The sequence below is a fragment of the Lissotriton vulgaris genome, chromosome 6 (assembly GCF_964263255.1).
Source record: "Lissotriton vulgaris chromosome 6, aLisVul1.2, whole genome shotgun sequence".
NCBI classification, from domain to species: domain Eukaryota; kingdom Metazoa; phylum Chordata; class Amphibia; order Caudata; family Salamandridae; genus Lissotriton; species Lissotriton vulgaris.
In genome coordinates, this window is record NC_141694.1 from 619,043,831 (window position 1) to 619,062,805 (window position 18,975).

Sequence of the window (18,975 nt, forward strand, 5' to 3'; positions counted from 1 at the left end):
AGGTCACACGAGGACATTCTAGCCTTTAGACTAGCCTTTAAAACCTGGCTTTTTAGAGAAGCCTATCCTCAGACGTTCTAAGTGGTCCTTCTGTTGTTGTGTTATGCTCTGGAAACTTCCTACAGCGCCATGAAGCCTACGGGCGTACGCGCGCTTTATAAGCTAAATTTAACATAACATAACATGCATGGCGGTGGATAGCTCGCAAGTCACCCTATGGCCATGTCACTGACTGCACTGGACCCAGGCCAGGAGGGGATGTCTTTGGGTGCCTCAGGGAGGTGGTCAGGAAGATTTGAAACCGTTCCAGTGAAACAAGTCATGGGAGTAACCACTCAGAAAACATACAACATTATTGGATTGGAGAGCCAGGCTCCACGGAGATAAGGCCTTCTTCCTAAATCTTCAATCTGCTTAAATTCTACATCAGAAGGGTAGGAAGGGAAAGTGTTAGAATTATGTTTGTATAAGGCGAAAGTCTATACAACAAGACTCAATGGGAAAGGGAGAGAAGAAAACCAGTTACTTACCTGTAATTTTGGTTCTCCAGTATTGGTAACTTTCATAGATTTCCATAGCTTGTATCATTCCCCATCGTCGGAATGGGAGTCTCGGTAACCAAAATAACATAGCAGTAGGTACAAACGAGAAAGAAAAGGCCTAGGTCTCATCGCCTTTTGTAGCATATCCACCTCTTTTTGTAAAAGAGACCAAAGTAAAGCAACAACCAATCAGATTTGCCTCACCCCATAGAACCCTCCTGAGAGAACCTCAGAGCCTCAGATTTTTGTAGCAGTTGTGTAACGGTATAACACAACCTGCTGAAGGCTGAGCTTTCCCAGGGGAGGAGGGTGGGTGCATGGGAATCTATGAAAGTCACCAATCCTGTATTCAGTATAGGAACTTTGATAGATTCCCATAGCTTGTATCAGAGTAGCTAGCAGTCAGAAGCACATTTTCCTCCGTCACTGTCGTCTCCCTCTTTAAAAAAAAAAAAAAATTGCATCAAGCTAAAAAACATTAACAAACAGTGCAATAACATCAAGAACAAATAGCAAAATGTGCCAATAACAATAAAGCAAGCAAGGAGGGAAGAAAGGAAAGCTCACCACTCAATGGAAGAGGTTCCTCAGGACTACCTGGCCTACAGCCGTGTCTTCCTGTGTCGAGGCCTTTAAAAAGTAATGTCTTGTGAAGGTGTGTGTGCTGCTCCAAGTTGCAGCCCTGCAGATATCCTTGATCTGGACCCCAGCAAAGAGGGCCGTAGATGAAGCCATGGACCTTGAAGAATGTGCTCGGACTCTACCCTCCAGGGGTTTCCCCGCTGCTGAATGACAAAAAGGTATAGCAGTGGACACCCACCAAGCAATCCCTGCTTGGACAGGGGTAAGCCCTTGTCGGGAACGCTAAACGAAACAAACAGTTGAGAAGATTTCCGGAATTCTTTAGTACGGTCCAGATAGAACTTCAAACATCTCTGCCCATCCAGCGAGTGGAGTGCCCTTTCCGCCAGCGTAGAGGGCTGAGGAAAGAATGCCTTAAGAATCCCCCATTTAAATGAAAGTCTGAAGTCACCCTAGGTATGAACTTTGGATTAGTCCTTAGGATCACTGTATTTCTCTTGAATTGAAGGAAAGGTTCCTGGATTGTCAGGGCATGTAACTCACCAATCCTTCTTGCAGAAGTGAGGGCTAGAAGGAGCGCCACCTTCCACGAGAGGAATTTCATATCTGCTCGATTAATCGGTTCAAAGGGAGGCTTCAACAGCTGGGGGAGAACCAAATTCAAATGCCACATCGGAGGCGGAGGCCTCACTGGAGGAAAGACTCTAAAGAGGCCTTTGAGAAACTGCTTGATAATCCTGGCTGACCAGAGTGAAAGTCCAGATGCAGTGCGTCTATAGCGAGAAACTGCTGCCAAATGAACCTTTATAGATGAATGAGCCAGCCCGCTTTAGCCAAAGACAGGAAATATGGAAGAAATTGGTGAGGTTGAGAATTTCCCATATAGTGTCATAGAAAGGAGATGCCCTAAGCTTTCGAAAAAGATCTCCCTCCATTTCTCTTGCCGCTTTTTCATGACACTACCATGATGAAGAAATGCCTTACTTGAAATACCACACCACCAAGACAAAAGCCGTATTGAATTATAGGGCACACTAATTAAGGATTTGAAGATAAGCCTAGCAAAATATTTTGACTCGTAGCTTTCTTAATTATACACCTGAACTCTTTGTCCATTGCTGTGGTGTAACTCATGTTGTCACCGAGATCAGCACTGACAGGAAGGGCTTGGTTGGAAAGATCAAACAGAACCACTTTTCACCACATTGTTAGGTCTCGCCTAGCATTGCAGAGCATGTCCTACACGCTCAGCGAAAGATATTGTGAATGAGGGATTTTCAGAAGAAGACTCAAAGCCCCGCCCCTCATTTTCATTGGGTTGTGTCACTGTTTATGCTAAAAGGTGGCCTCCCATTGGAAATGGAGTATTTTTGTTGCCGCCCTTTCGCCTTTTCGCCTGGCCAATCCGGACTGGCTCGTCTGCTTTGCGGCTGTCGCAAAGCAATTTCTTATCTTTAGTAGGGAACCTGCGGCTGCTGCTGCTCCTAGGGGCGAGTATGAGAGCTTGCCAGCAAGCGCCTCCCTAGGAACGCACATGACAGCCAGAGCCGTGGCAGGGGTTCTGGAGCACATCCTCATGTACCCTGTGGACTCTGTCAAGGTGAGCTTGGGGGAGAGGGCGCGTCTGAAAGTATGATCCAAAGTCCGCAGATTTGCACCTACATTGTCAGAAGCCGCCTCTGTAAGAAATCACGAATATCCCCAGTGCTCCATGCTGATGAAATATGTCCCAATATCTTCTGGGGTGCACACTGGAGTCAGTCACGCCTAGCCCATGTCCACCTGGGCTTTCAGTTTGTAGACCCCCGCTCCTTGCCAGCACTTTGTTGTTGCAATCTGGGTGTCATCGTCCTCCAGCTGTTACAGTGACTGCAACTCTAAACCATCCTCTTTCGGAACAATTTAACACCCCTCCGCCCCCAACTTCCCCCAAGTCCTGCATTTGGACTGCAAACTGCAGTAACACTCTTCGTCACCCCTGCAAACCCCACCGCCCCTCGGTAACCCCCTCCCCATCCTGTATTTGAGCTGCAATCTACTGTCTCGCATGCTGTTGATGCAGCACATGTTTGTTCCTCCTTTAGGTTTTAAATCCTCCTAAATAAATAAATAGTTGGGTATATAAATAAATACTTGGGTAAATATGTTTTCAGCCCGGTATTGTGTTGTCTGTCGAATTTCACCAGGTACTTATCCATAAACACAGGCAAAAATGCACACACTCTACCCCTCTCTTTGCTTTGAAAATCTTCAAAAATGTTGGTTATTTTATAAAAAACTGTGTTTTCTCTCAAAGTAGCTATCCAATCAACACTTGTCTCTATTTCTACTGCCTTTTTAGCCCCCTATTGTGCCCTTCTTGTCGTATAATGTATTTTAGCATTAGATGCCTGAGCGTAAAGTCGAAGTCTTCTTTATTTCAAGTATAACTTTATTTGTTGAAACATCAATAGTAGCTAAACAAGGCACGTCCAGCTCTGGACTTTTCTTGCCAGCAAATACTCCAGAGAGTCCAGTAAGAGTTCTGGAATCTGAGAAGCTGGCGCTGGACAGAACGAGGACATTAACCAAATAAACAAAAACAAAGCATACTACATTTAAATAATAGCACAACACATCTACCCCCTTAAATATAATGCAATGGAATTGTGTAAAAGCGAAACAAAATATTTACATCCTAATATATACATCCTAATCATTTACATTACACATTAAACCCTCCATTCATTTTCAAGGGAAATGCATCTTAACCATTTATATTACGCATACAACCCTCCATCCATTTGGGTCTGATTCACACTCTTCTACTTCGCCCGTCCACAAGTTTAGCTTGCGGAACCTCCAGACCTTGTTACCCACTGGGAATGTGTTGGCACCAGGGCACTCGGCATTTGCAATGCAATAGGTCTTGCTTTCACACGAGTTTGAGCTATTGACATTACAAATAACAATGCCATTTATTTTTGTTTCCTTTTTAAATACATAAATAGAAGGCATTGTCATTTACAATGCCAATAGTTTAAACTCGCGTAAATGTGAGACCTATTGCATTGCAAATGTTTGTTTCTCTATCGCCTAGATGCTTCGCAAATGTGAAGGCAAGGAGGTCACATTCATTTTTATGATTTCACATATTTCCGAGTCAAAGTTATAACTAAAAGGAATACAAGAGAGAGGAAATGTTTTGTTTAAATCATCTCATATTTATTTCTGCATTCCATATTCCAGGCGAGTTATGAAACTCAATTAATAAAATTGAAATATAGAAATAAACATGTTAATCGAGCCTACGTGGGATCTCTTCTTAACTTGGAAATCATCACACGACATCTCACTGTGACAACTAAACTGCCATCCCACTACATGTTGGAATCTCCTGCGCTTCTGGGCAGTGACGCTCTACTTCAAAGAAGCAAGGACAAACATGTATTCCCTGCCACCTGCCACATATCTGAAGGAAGGGCCATTTCGGGAAAGTCAGTCCTTACGGGAAACATCATTTACCACGAAGGCATTACCACTACTCACGTTTACCACGTGACACTTACCACGCAGGGTGCCTTCCACGCAGGGTACCTTCCACGACGTCTTTACCACGGGCTAGGGGGGAGACGTGGTATTCCTTCAAGTCGATCTGCGTGGGCATGGGGGGGCAGAGGGAGGGGGGTGGCTCGGAGGGGGGCTGGGGGGGGTCTCCCCCCCCCAAAAATAACAAGCAGGTTACTTTAACAAAAAAACGAACATAAATTTAAAAGAAAGAGGAAAGAGCCTCCCCCAAAGACGTGCCGTGTACGTCAAAAAAGCAGTCCTTTTTTTATTTTGGTATACGTGTTTTGACGCTTGTTTCAAAGGAGGATGGAAGTAAGGGCTCGTGGAGAAAGACGTGCAGGTAAGACGTTTGTACGCGTAGTAAAATGCTACGTTGTAAATACCAGCGTGGTAAAGCCACTTGCGAGGTAAAATTCGCGTGGTAAAGCCATGCGTGGTAACTGAAATCGTGGTATAATCATATATTCAGTCCTTACAGACTTCCCTTGGCCTCATCATATCCTGCTAACATTAAAGCACAAACGCAACATCGAGGAAGCATATACATAATTGTGCAAAGCCTGGAGAAGGGTCACCAGTCAAACATGGCTGACTCAACAGATATAATAATGTGCTCACAACAGACTGACAGGCCGTTCCGTCCTCAGCTTTCCCTGCATAATAATAAAATTATAATAATGTCTTATTATTATCATTTTATTATTATTTTTTATACTGCTCAAATAGCAGTGGGGCGAAGCTCCTTCGCCTTAGCATAGGAGGCGCCACTGCAGGTGGGACCTGCGAAGATGCTCCTCGTCTTTGCATTTTCACCTTTCCTGCATGTGAAACTGATTTGCAGTGTTATGTTTTTACGTGTCTGGCGCAATTCTGTGTTAATATTAGCAGGACAGTATGATGAAAGTACAGGGAGAAGTGTCCGTTTGTGCAGCTGTATCTTCGCCTGTTAAATTTTGAAATGGGGTGGTTGTCACTCTGAGTTATCGATTAAAATATGTCCCCAAGCCAGTATTTCCCAGGTGGGAGAGTGTCTGATTCCCAGAATCGCTGTGGATACTTCCTTCCGGTGAAATCTACGCTATACTTTGTGCACTTATCTTTCACAAACAAAGTCTGGCATTGAGAACCGCAGGTGCCTTGCGCTGCTAATACAATCAGATTGTACAGCAGCGACGAGTGGCACGTCTAGCACCAAACACATGCGACTGACGTGCACCTCCAAATGTGAATGCACTTAACACATGCCATACATATAAGGTTCATCTGTTGATGCACTTGAAGCGCATCTCCTTTCAGTTGGGCCCTTGCGCTTTTCTTTCAATAAGCAGGTGTTTTCTTAGCATCCACTTCCTTTCATGCAAGTATGTTCAGAGTTAAAGGACGGACGACGGACACAGACACCAGCATCCACTTGTGCTGTTCTGCCCGCTTCTTTCTCACTCCTGTTTCAGTGGACATTGGTGGGTAGTGCTCGTTTATTCGTATGTTTTGTTGGCAGTGGAGTGCTTACATAAGGGTTAAAAACATTGCCATTTACTACCCAAATAGCCGAGAAATCAAAAAAATGCGAGACCTATGGCATTTTTTAATGCTTGTTTTGTTTTATCCCGACACCCTTTCAATGCTCCCTCATTACCAAAGCGCGCTCCCCTTTAAAGGCAGCATAAAGCATACAAGGTTGCAGAATAATAGACAAGCACACAGAAAAGGTAAAAAATCCTTATCGAATTCTAAGCAAAGAGTGGAAGGCTGAATGCAAACACGAAATAGAAATGGATGGTGAGGCTCGTCAGCCAAATAAACCGCAAAGTCAACCGGAGAGGGTAAGGAGAAAGTTTACCAACCTGTGTTCGTTGTCACCGACTCCTCGTCGCTGTCGTCGTCTTTTCTCCCTTTTTTCTTGCTTTTCTTAATCTTGATTTCTCTTGCATTTCCCCCACCTCCTGATCTCGTGCTGCCACTGCCCTCTAGTGATAAAATGTTCATATTAGTCATCATGAAAAAGGTTCATGTAAGCACTCAAATGAAGAACACGAGGATCCTTGCCTCAGTGCCATGCATTCAGTGTTGAGTATTTATTAAGACAGCGTGTTTTAGAGAAGTGCGTGTTACACAAGATCAAAATCAATAAGACAATTTGAGTTATTAAGCAACGAAACCAGAAATGCAGGTCGCCCACCAACACAAAAAAGGAAATGTGCTGCCTGCATGGGTTACGCTTTACAACAGTTTTGAAACCAATCGTTTCCAGCACTTCTCGACAGAAAATGCCATTGAAAATTTTTAATTTCGAAGATGGGTGGGTGTACCGGTATTCCGCTCGTAATCAGACTCGTGACTGCAAAACATATTTTTGTGAATATCGCAGTGTGTGATTATTTTCCCGTCTTCAATCACAGGCAGGACACGAAGCACAGAAGCTTCTTTAAATCAACAAATCTCGAAACCATCGGAGCTGACTGAGCACAGGGCATTTTAAGAAAACTTCAGAGGTAATAAACTCACAACAAGCATTGGCATAGCCAATAGGTCTCGCATTTGGGATCTTATAAGTGTTTAGCCATGCAACAGTTGGTGTTGTTGCACCAAGGATATTCTGCTGCATAACTAGATACTTATAGGGTCCAAAAAGCGATACCTATTGGCTATGCCAATGCTGGTTTGTTTTGTGTTGCTGTTTTGTTTAAGTTGGCAGATATACCATAGCTGGAAATGGGTATTGTTAACAGTTCTTTGCATCAAATTAACTTGTTTTCATTGCTCTGAATGTTGTTTACATTCTGGTTGTAGGAAGCAGTCGTTCCCGGGGTTGTGGGGGCTGCCCATGCGCCGAACTTTGCAAATTAGAAAAAGCCTGGTGCAGGCGCAATTTACAAGTGTGGAGTGTGTGAGCCCCAGGCAGCATGACTCACTCACACAGGAGTTCATGCACTGCACCTGCATTCTGAGCATGGATTAAGCAAACTCAAACCACTCCCACCCAGGCATCGAACACATATTTACCAACAAACTCTGAGAAGAGCCTGCCTGCTACAATGACGGCTGGTGATGTGTGTGCCTGGTGAAAGCGTGCGCGGACGGTTGGTGGTGTGTGTGCCCAAAGAAAGCGGGCAATGATGGTTGGTGGTGTGTGTGCACGGTGGAAGCATGCACTGACGGCTGGTGGTGTGGGTGCCTGGTGGAAGCGTGCACTGAAGGCTGGTGGTGTGGGTGCCTGGTGGAAGCGTGCACTGACGGCTAGTGGTGTGTGTTTCCTGGTGGTAGCGTGCACCGATGGCTGGTGGTGTGTGTGCCTGGTGGAAGCGTGCACTGACGGTTGGTGGCGTGTGCCTGGTGGAAGCGTGCACCGACAGCTGGTAGTGTGTGTGCCTGGTGGAAGCGTGCACCGACGGCTGATGGTGTGTGTGCCTGGTGGAAACGTGGACTGACGGCTGGTGGTGTGTGTGCCTGGTGGAAGCGTGCCCTGATGGCTTGTGGTGTGTGTGCCTGGTGGAAGCGTGCACTTACGGTTGGTGGTGTGTGTGCCAGGTGGAAGCGGGCACTCATGGCTGGTGGTGTGTGCGCCTGGTGGAAAAGCGTGCAACGGCGGGTGGTAGTGTGTGTGCCTGGTGGAAGCGTGCACAGACGGCTGATGGTGTGTGTGTGCCTGGTGGAAACATGCACTGACGGCTGGTGGTGTGTGTGCCTGGGGAAAGTGTGCACTGACAGCTGGAGGTGTGTGTGCCTGGTAGAAGTGTGCACTGACGGCTGGTGGTGTGTGTGCCTTGTGGAAGCGGGCACTGATGGCTGATGGTGTGTGCGCCTGGTGGAAAAGCGCGCACGGACGGCTGGTGGTGGGTGTGACTGGTAGGGAAGCATGCACTGATGGCTGGTGATGTGTGTGCCTGGTAGGGAAGCGTGCACAGACGGTTGGTGGTGTGTGTGCCTGATGGAAAAGCGTGCACTGACAGCTGTTGGTGTGTGTGCCTGGTGGAAAAGCGTGCACAGATGGCTGGTGGTGTGTGTGCCTGGTGGAAGCATTCACTGTCGGCTGGTGTGTGTGCCTGGTGGAAGCGTGCACTGACGGTTGGTGGTGGGTGGTGTGCCTGGTGGTAGTGTGCACGGACGGCTGGTGGTGTGTGTGCATGGTGGAAGCGTGCACCGATGGCTGGTGGTGTGTGTGTGCCTGACAAAAGCGTGCACTGACGGCTGGTGGTGTGTATGCCTGGTGGAAACGCGTGCACTGACGGCTGGTGGTGTGTGCCTGGTGGAAGCGTGCACTGGTGGCTGGTGGTATGTGTGCCTGGTAGAAGCATGCACTGTCGGTGGGTGCGTGTGCCTGGTGGAAGCGTGCACTGACGGTTGGTGGTGGGTGTGCCTGGTGGTAGCGTGCACGGACGGCTGGTGGTGTGTGGCTGGTGGTGTGTGCCTGGTGGAAGCGTGCACCGACGGCTGGTAGTGTGTGTGCCTGGTGGAAGCATGCACCGACGGCTGATGGTGTGTGAGCCTGGTGGAAACGTGGACTGACGGCTGGTGGTGTGAGTGCCTGGTGAAAGCATGCACTGACGGCTGGTGGTGTGTGTGCCTGGTGGAAGCATGCACTGATGTCTGGTGGTGTGTGTGCCTGGTGGAAGCGTGCACACACACCACCACAATGGTGGCCCCAACAAATGGGACAACCCCCAGAACCAGTAGTCAAGGTACGAAACCTGGGGGTCATCTTCGACAACAAACTGTCCTTCCAGCAGGATGCAAACTCAGTGGTCTCATCCGCCTTCCACACCTTAAAAAAAAATCAAAAAAACTCATCCCTTACCTACCATCTTCCGCAGGCAAAACTTTAGTCAGCACGCTAGTCTTTTCCAAAACCGACTATTGTAATGCCTTGCTTCTAAATGCACAACAAAAGGTCCTCAATAAACTACAGACTGTACAGAATGCAGCAGCTAGGACCCTGCTACGCATTCCCAAATTTGCATCCGTCTCCCCCTCCATCCAACAGCTGCATTGGCTGCCGGTAAGGAGCCGCATCAAATTTAAAGCCTTGTGCATAGCGTACAAAGCGATTTACAACCATGGCCCCCTATTTTTAAAACAAGCCTTTCGCCCACTCGAACAGCAAAGAACACTGCGTTCATCCTCTGCCCATCTGCTAACAGTTCCCCGCACAAGAAGGGCTAACTGGGGAGACAAACGCTTCACCGTTGCCACAGCTAGACTGTGGAACACTCTCCCTCTCCACCTTAAGTGTGCACCAACTCTGCTCAAGTTCAGAAAATATCTGAAAACATGGCTATTCCATGCCTAGTCCCCTTTTTACGACGGAGAGTTCTGTGACACAGCGCCGAGACACCCTCGGGTATTTGCGCGCTCTAAAAATCGCCAAAAATAAATAAATAAATAAATAAATAAATAAACTTACGGTTAGTGGTGTGTGTGCCAGGTGGAAGCGGGCACTGATGGATGGTGGTGTGTGCGCCTGGTGGAAAAGCGTGCTCTGACGGCTCGTAGTATGTTTGCCTGGTGGAAGCATGCACCGACGGCTGATGGTGTGTGTGCCTGGTGGAAACGTGGACTGATGGATGGTGGTGTGTGCGCCTGGTGGAAAAGCGTGCACGGACGGCTGGTAGTGTGTGTGCCTGGTGGAAGCGTGCACCGACGTCTGATGGTGTGTGTGCCTGGTGGAAGCGTGCACTGATGGCTGGTGGTGTGTGTGCCTGGTGGAAGCGTGCACTGACGGCTGGTGGTGTGTGCGCCTGGTGGAAGTGTGCACTGACGTCTGGTGGTGGGTGTGACTGGTAGGGAAGCGTGCACTGATGGCTGGTGGTGTGCGTGCCTGATGGAAAAGCTTGCACTGACGGCTGGTGGTGTGTGTGTGCCTGATGGAAAAGCCTGCACTGACGGCTGGTGGTGTGTGTGCCTGATGGAAAAGCCTGCACTGACGGCTGGTGGTGTGTGTGCCTGATGGAAAAGCTTGCACTGACGGCTGGTGGTATGTGTGCCTGGTGGAAAAGTGTGCACTGATGGCTGGTGGTGTGTGTGCCTGGTGGAAGCGTGTACTGGCGGCTGGTGGTGTGTGTGCCTGGTGGAAGCATGCACTGGCGGCTGGTGTGTGTGCCTGGTGGAAGCGTGCACTGACGGTTGGTGGCGGGTGTGCCTGGTGGTAGTGTGCACTGACGGCTGGTGGTGTGTATGCCTGGTGGAAGCGTGCACCGACGGCTGGTGGTGTGTGTGCCTGGTGGAAACGTGAACTGATGGCTGGTGGTGTGTGAGCCTGGGTAAAGAGTGCATGGACGGCTGGTTGTGTGTGAGCCTGGTGGAAGCGTGCACTGATGGCTGGTGGTGTGTGTGCCTAGTGGAAGCAGGAGCATTCACAGCAATAGAAGACACAAATGAAACAGACGAAGAGGGAGGGGGAGAAGGGTGGGAGGAGTGTGAGCAGAGTAGCATTCACAGCAACAGACATAAATGAAACTGACGAAAAGGGAGGGGGAGTGCATGCAGAGGAGCCGGATTACAGCCATAAAAACACAGATGGCAGCTGTGCACGCGCACACGCTCGTGAACGCAAGCTGGAGGCCAGCAAAAGCCTCTGGTGGCACTTTTACAAAACACTTACTAAATGTCTCGAAAGAGACAGCATGGGCTGTCTCAGGTGAGACATAAAAAATAACTCCTATAACAAGGTAATAGCTAATAAAAAGAAGTAATCACATTTCAAGTAGAGAAAAGTATTATTTTTAACGGACGATAAACAAACTAAAAGCCTCTCTCGAAAAAAACAGCAGGTCAAAGAAGAAGGAAAACTGTGGTAAGGAATTCACCTGCCCCACCATAATCTTAACGTCCACTTCTCCCTACAGAATCCCTGCTCCAAAGCTCGCTCTGAACTAATTAACAATATACACACAACAAACATTTTAAAAAGAGAAAGAGCGAGATTTTTTGGGGAAAAAAAGTTCGGACCAATGCATTTCCCCCATTGACATATTGAAGGAGAGGCAGTTTTAGTCTGGAGACACCTAAAATAATGCAATTTTTTGCTACAAAAATTGTGAGTCTCCTACTGTTGTCATGTATTAAGACCTATACCACAACTTTGCACCCCATCCAACAAGACCTCCCCACTCCCTCCTTACACGATGACGCACTAAAAAACGCCATGATCTACAACACCCTGTCAACCTAGCCAAAACTGCAGATATCATGCGTTACGGATGGACACATTCAATTTTGTTAGGCACGGGGAGATAAAGTGATTTGCCCAGAGTCGCAGGATGTTGAGCGTCGTTACCGAGACTCTAACCCGGTTCCCCAGCTTCAAGGTCAACCGCTCTAGCCATAAGGCTACATCCTCACCCCCTCTTCACTTGGGTGCCCCTTCAGAACCCTACCCACACTTCTCTAAAGGCCTAGAATCCATCTGCCCTGCCCTCACTCTGATCCACAATGCCTCTCACCCCACAGCCTCCTTTCTGGACACAAGGAAAAACACCACCATTCAGTTTCTACTAAAAAAAAACCTTTGGATCCAAAAAGATCAGCAAAATAAAGACCTGATTCCCTGCTAGCATACCAGGCTAAAATCCTGGAAAAACTCTTCAACAAGAGACTGGCTGATCACCTCAATGCCAACCACTTCCTGGACCTGACCCATAAAGGACTCACACCAAACCACCAAAACTGCTCTCAGCGCCACAAACTACCACATCCGTCTCATCATGGACCAGGGTGGCGCTGTGGCCCTTTTCCTCCTCAACTTCTCCATGTGTTTCAACACAGCCTCCCACCTGAACCTCACACAATGTCTCTACACAACAGACATTTGTGGATCAGTTCTCAGATGGATAAGCTCCTTCCTCATAGGTAGCACACAGACTGTTAGCATTGTTTCCTACACCTCTGAACCCTCCAACATTGTCTGGGGTGGTCTTTAAGACTTATACCTCAGCACCATGCTCTTCAATATCTACATTGCGCTGCTAGGTAACATCGTCCGCGCCCATGGCATCAACATCATCTCATACACAGACACACAACTCCTTCTTTCTATCTCCAATGATACACCACATCAATTGCATGTCAGAGGTCACCCTCTAAATAAAGAGCAAATGCCTGAAGCTCAAATTGGACAAGATGGCAGGGGTACTCTTCGGATAAGGCACCCGATTCCGGTCCTGAACCAACTAACCACGCTAGGAAGCTAGGGATCAGGATAAACTGCAACATCTCGATGTCCAGCCAGGTTAACTCTATTGCCTACTCCTGCTTCCACACACTCATGCACCTCAGGAAAATCTTCAGCTGGCTCCCCCTCAATACAGGTCATACGATCACCCAAGCTCTAATTACCAGCAAGTTAGACTACGTCAATGCAATTTACGTGGGAATCATCACTAAACTCACCAAAAGGTTCCAGGTCATATACAATGCAGAGGCCAGACTTGCACTCAACCTCTCCCCCACCCGCCACAATACCTGTATTCCTACTCACATCAAAAAACTCCACTGGTAACCCATTCAGAAATGTGTGCTCATCAAATTACTAGCACAAACATACAAAGCACTGCACAACCTAGGTCCTGCCTACCTTAACAGTTCAATCAGTTTTCACATTAGCATCTGCCACCAACCTCCTGCTAGCCTTTGTTCCTGTTGTACGCTCTGCTAGTTCATTTAGCTTAAACGATTGACACTGTATTCATTTAATATGTACTGCATTCCAGGCTTTGTCATGTAGAATGTTAAGGGTTGCCTGGATGCTCTGTCACTGGGTTCTGTTATTTGAAGTGATCCAGAGAGCAGTTGGAGCCAGCTGATTGCCATCGACTCTCCTGTCTGCTGTGTAGCCGTTTATGAATAAACTCCACTCATCATATCTGCTGTCTATAGAGTTTATTACTACAATTTATGTGGCAATGATTCGTGCTACACAGTCTCACTTAGGACTCAGCGTGCATCTTTCAATTTCTACGTACGTTTCAAGTTAAGATTAAAGGCAGACTTTTGCGGTAAGACTGTTCCTTTACAAAATTTCATGACTTTGGTACCCACTCACAGCAACGCTCCACAGTTTATATTTTTGACAATTTACTGCTTTTCAAACGATCATCAAACATTCTCTTCGCACGCAATCAAAATTTCTACAGACTATATTCCGGGACTTTCCTGGTCATTGATTTCTCACAGTGTCTTCAATTCGTGAGAGACTATCTATTTCTAGTGTCCGGCGGCTTAAAAAATTATCGTGCAAGCTTAGACGTTGGGCCTTGTTTCTGCGGCCTAGCTTCGTTGCCACACGCGCTCATTTTTGCCTGATTTGCCTGACCTTCACATCAGTACGCACTGCAACATTGTTGAAGCACGTCACAGCTGACTCCATCACATCAATCGAACGGGTTAAGAGTGTTGCCTAACGACGTTATGATGGATGTCACAGTGTTAAATCTTCATGGCAACTGAACGTGTTCCCAGTGAGGTTTAGCGATCCTCGCAAACAACCATTTCCTTCTTGCCTTGTTATACCGCAGCGAGAGGCTGATTGTGCTGAGGATACTGTAGCGGATTGCATGACAGTGATCTGCACACTAAAGCGGATTACATAACAGTGATTCGCACACTTATTTATCGTCAAGAGTAATCTATTTTAATAATCTTCTTGTCCTGTTCCATCATTAAAAAAAGCGTTTTGCTTGGTTTACAGGAGCAGATTACATGACGTGATCTGCACACAATTACTTTTTCAATAACCACTTTTCAGTAAATTGATGGACAATTTCATCTCTACAAAAGCAGATTACATAATGGTGATCTGCACACCTCCATTTTTATTCCATTTTTTTCTTCTTTCTTTGTGACGGATCTTTTCTTCTGATTCGCACACCTGGTCTTCAATTGACAATTGTTTATTGTTACAACAAACCTGTTTACAATCAATTAATGTATTGTGTTTTTTTAACCTCTTAGGTGCTGCGCCTATTCCAACGGCCGACAGCACCACTACCTCAGGAGTGCTGCCGTCGGCCATTGGACGTTCGAACCTCACCTGCGCAATGGAACGTTCAGCACTAGAGCTGGACGTTCCATAGCTGCTAAGAGGTTAAAAAAAACATTTTTTTAAATTTTCTCTCATTTCTGATATCATATTTTTTATTTAGGTGGGATAACAGACATGCAATCTGTAACTTCTCCTCCCACTTGTCTGGAATCTCCAGGAGGCCCTCCTGTCAAATTGGGGGTTTGGTTTGACGCTTTTCAAACTTACCTAGGAGCTATTGGTGCTTCTAAGTTCAGTAATGAACGTACAACATTTCTTCTGCTTCACTCTCTGGGTTTTGGGGGCAGATCTATCTTCAAGCACCTTCCTGCAATTTTTCATCTCCCTGAGGATCATGTCGATGACTATCAGGATACTATTACAAAACTTAAAACAAGGTTTGACAAACAACCTAGTCTGATGGTTTTGAGACATACATTTTTTAAAAGGCAGCAAAATTAAAGTGAAAATGTCAATGCTTATACTTCTACATTATGCAATTTAGCATCTGTATGTCAATTCGAGACGTTCCCAGATCAATTGATCAGGGATCAATTTGTTTGTCATTGTAGAGATAAACAAATCTGCCAGAAGCTCCTGTTCTAGCCAAACTTAATTTGGAGGAAACTATTAAAATAGCTAAAAGCATCGAGACTTCTCAAGGGTCTTTGAAAGAATTGAAGGATAAACATATCGATCCTGTCAATGTTGTCTCTAGCAGCTCTAAGACCAAACAAAGCAAATTTCGACGATTTTCAACTAAAAACTCGACAAGCAGAAACTCTGGGTCAGGGAAAAGTACATCAGACGTCACAAATATCAAACACATGTGTTACCGGTGTGGTAGCTCTCCTCACCAAAAGGGGGCGAAGTGTCCACGTGCCAATGTAGTATGTAAGAAATTAGGGCATTTTGCGAAGGTTTGTTTTTTAAAAAAAATTAAACAATCAGAAAAGATCTGTTGCATGCGTTTTGGAGTCAGACTATGAATCTGATTCAGAAATATTTTAGTAGTTGCCGAATTTAATGATCATATTTCAAATGTTAATCATTCCATTGAATGTGTTGATCCTATTGTTGAAATTTGTATAGGACGTAAACCACTAAATATGCTGGTAGATTCAGGCGCAAGAATCACTATGTTGACTCAAAAGTTGTTCTTCGAAACATGGGGAGACAGATTATTTCAAACTCCTGACCGTTCTTCAGTTTCGTTTGAAGGTTGCAAAATTCATCTTTTGAAGAGGAGTCAATTTTCAAAGATAGGAAAATTTGTGGCAAGATTTATGATGGGGCAAGATTTATGTTGCTGTCAAAGGGTTGAACATTTTGGGCTGGTACCACCAAGGCTTATTTGGGATGATTCTCTAACCTGGATGTTCTGAACAAGTTCCTGTAATCTCTGAAGAGCAAGATTTTGGCAAGTGGGAGGAACGTTTTCCATCAGTTTTTTCTAGTGGGCTTGGAACAATTCGTGGTTTCAGGCATGGAATTGTTGTCAAAGATGGGGTCTCTCTGGTCAAACATAAATTTAGGAGTGTACCTTTCAGGTGCCAGACGATATTGAGATAGAACTTGAGTCCCTGTGCGATCAAGGTAATATCGAACCAACAGAGTCTTCTCTTTGGCTTTCACCTTTGGTCGTTGCACGCAAGAAATGTGGTAAGTTTAGTGTTTGTGTGAATTTGAGGTCTTGCAATAAATAAATCTGGATCGACTCTCACCCACTACCTAAAATTTGTGATCTATTTTCCAGTGTCAGAGGGTCTCGGTATTTTTCAAAGGTGGATATAGCCAGCGCATATCATCAGATAGAGCTAGACCCAGAGTCACGTCCCCTTACCACATTTATATCCCCTTTAAGCACATTTCAATATAAACGGATGCCTTTCGGGCTTGCCTCTGCGGCTTCCGTTTTTCAACGGGCCAGAAAAACATGTTAGGTGGGATCGCTGGAGTTCTTGCATTCCATCGCATAATTCTCTGTTTAAAAACATTTTGGACCTTTTCAAGGATCGTGGGGTGGTAGTCGAATCAGAAAAGTGCAAGTTCCTCTGCAATGAAATTGAATATTTAGGTCACCATATTTCTGGAGAGGGAATTAGTCCCAGACAAGGACTGTTAGATGCGATAACTCATGCTCCTGTGGATAAAACAGGAGTCAAGTCTTTGCTTGGTCTACTAGAATATTATTCAAAGTTTATTCCCAACTATACCTCCATAGTGCAACCCATTAGTTCTCTGCTCAGGAAAGGTGTCTTTGTCAGATCAATGTGCATCAGCTCTAAGTCACGTTAAAGAGTATCTAATCAACAGTGGTGCCCTTAAACCATACGATCCTGCGTTACCCTCCTGTATTACAGTTGATGAAAGTCAGGTAGGTCGGGGGGTGTTGACCCAAGATTCACGCAGTGGTGAAAATACAGTTTCTTTTGCTTCTAGAGTTCTGAGGAATGCGGAACTTCAGTACTCTGTTATAGAGAAGGAACATTTGTCTTGTCTATTGGCCATTGAAAAGTTCTGTTCCTACATCTGGGGAAGGCGCTTTTTGTTAAGGACGGACCATAAACCACTCATCAATATACTAGGTGTTGGTACCAGTAAATGCTGCTCTCCAAGAATTCTCAGGATGGTGTCTCGTCTGATGCAAAACCAGTTTATGGGGGCAGAAATGTCAGGACGGACTTTCTATCCAGGTTTTCCCATGAGGGATAGTGGAAAAGAGTCTGATGTCACAGTCTGTGGAGAAGAGAATTCAGATGATTGTCCAATTGCTTCAAATGATTTACCTGAGCATAGTCTTGGCACTGAAGAGAGTTAGATGAAGGCCCTTTCTAATGATGAAGTTCTCCAACAAGGGAGTGAGTATGTCAGGACTGGTTGGCCTAGAGAACGTGTTCTCCCTTAATACTTGCAACCTTTCTAGAATGTCAAATTAGAGACTTCAATGGAGGGTGGTTTTTTGGTACGAGCTGACAGACTTATTCCTCCACAGAGCCTTTGAAGAGGTATAATTGTTAGGGCTCATGAGGGTCATTTGGGATAAACTCTTACTAAGCGAAGAGTCTGTGACAGTTTTTGGTGGCCCTCCATGGACAGTGATGTGAGTGACGTTGTTGATTTGTGTTCCATTTGCAGGTCTGCTGACAAAGGGTTGAAGGTAGCCACCCCACCTCTTCTCCCTATTGAATGTCCTTCCGTACTTTGTTCAAAGTTGGGGTTAGACATCATGGGTCCTCTAGAAATGTTACCTGGAATATTTTGTTTTATTATGGTGTTGATTGATTATGCATCCAAATGGCCTGAGTTAAAGTTTGTGAAAGAAATGTCTTCTACTTGTGTTATTTCTTTTCTAAAGGATGTTTTATGAGGGAAGGATTTCCTGAAACATTGGTGACAGATAACGGTACACAGTTTACCATTACTGTGTTTGAATTTTTCTTACAGTCAAGCAATATCAATCATGTTAAAAGTTCTCTTTAACATCCCTAGTCCAATGGACTTGTAGAAATAGGAATAGGGTTGTAGGAGACTGTATCAGGCGGGCAAAATCTTCTAACTGTGATGTTATCTACTCCATAAATAGCATGCTTTGGTTCTATAGAACCACTCCACATTCCACAGCCAAATTTTCTTCTTTCAAATTATTGAGCGGGAAAAAGGCGAATACAAGTTTTAAACCTGTGTGGATGAATAAGTAGATTAGGTCTGTTCCTGATGTTGAAAGTCTTATGAAGGTGCTAAGAGAGAATGTTTCTATCTCACAACTCAAACAAAAATCGTGGTTTGATAAGAAGTCTGTAAAAATTGTACCTGTTTTTGTGGGAGATCTTGTGCGTGTTAAGTCTGCTACACATGTGAAGAAGGGTGAGAGCAAGTTTGGTCCACCCATTTTAGTCACCCAGGTGGGAAAGAATGCTGTACAGGTTGAAGGAGGTAATTGGTGGAATGTAGGAAAAATTGTAAAAGTTAAAAATGTTGTTCCATTTACTTCAGATTTGCCCGTTTCTCGCAGGACTGTTGGACCTTACCAAGTTTCTCTTAGTAATTTTTTATTTTTATTGAGAAGAGAGGCTATGTTGCACTATCTCCTGGTTCATTTAGCTTAAATGATTGACACTGTATTCATTTAATATGTACTGCATTCCAGGCTTTATCATGTAGAATGTTAAGGGTTGCCGGGATGCTCTGTCACTTGGTTCTATTATTTGAAGTTATCCAGAGAGCAGTTGAAGCCAGCTGATTGCGACCGACTCTCCAGTCTACTGTCTAGCGGTTAATGAATAA

General features: G+C 45.5%; 1 protein-coding gene across 2 annotated transcripts in view; it reads right to left on the reverse strand.

Moving 5' to 3' along the window:
• The window catches only part of UFL1 (UFM1 specific ligase 1), a 288,697-nt gene that overhangs the window by 94,287 nt on the left and 175,435 nt on the right, over positions 1 to 18,975 (reverse strand). For both annotated transcript variants that reach the window (XM_086926636.1, XM_086926637.1), the window contains one exon: positions 6,518 to 6,640. In XM_086926636.1, coding sequence (XP_086782762.1) covers positions 6,518 to 6,640 — 123 coding nt within the window. The remainder of the gene's footprint in view (positions 1 to 6,517; positions 6,641 to 18,975) is intronic.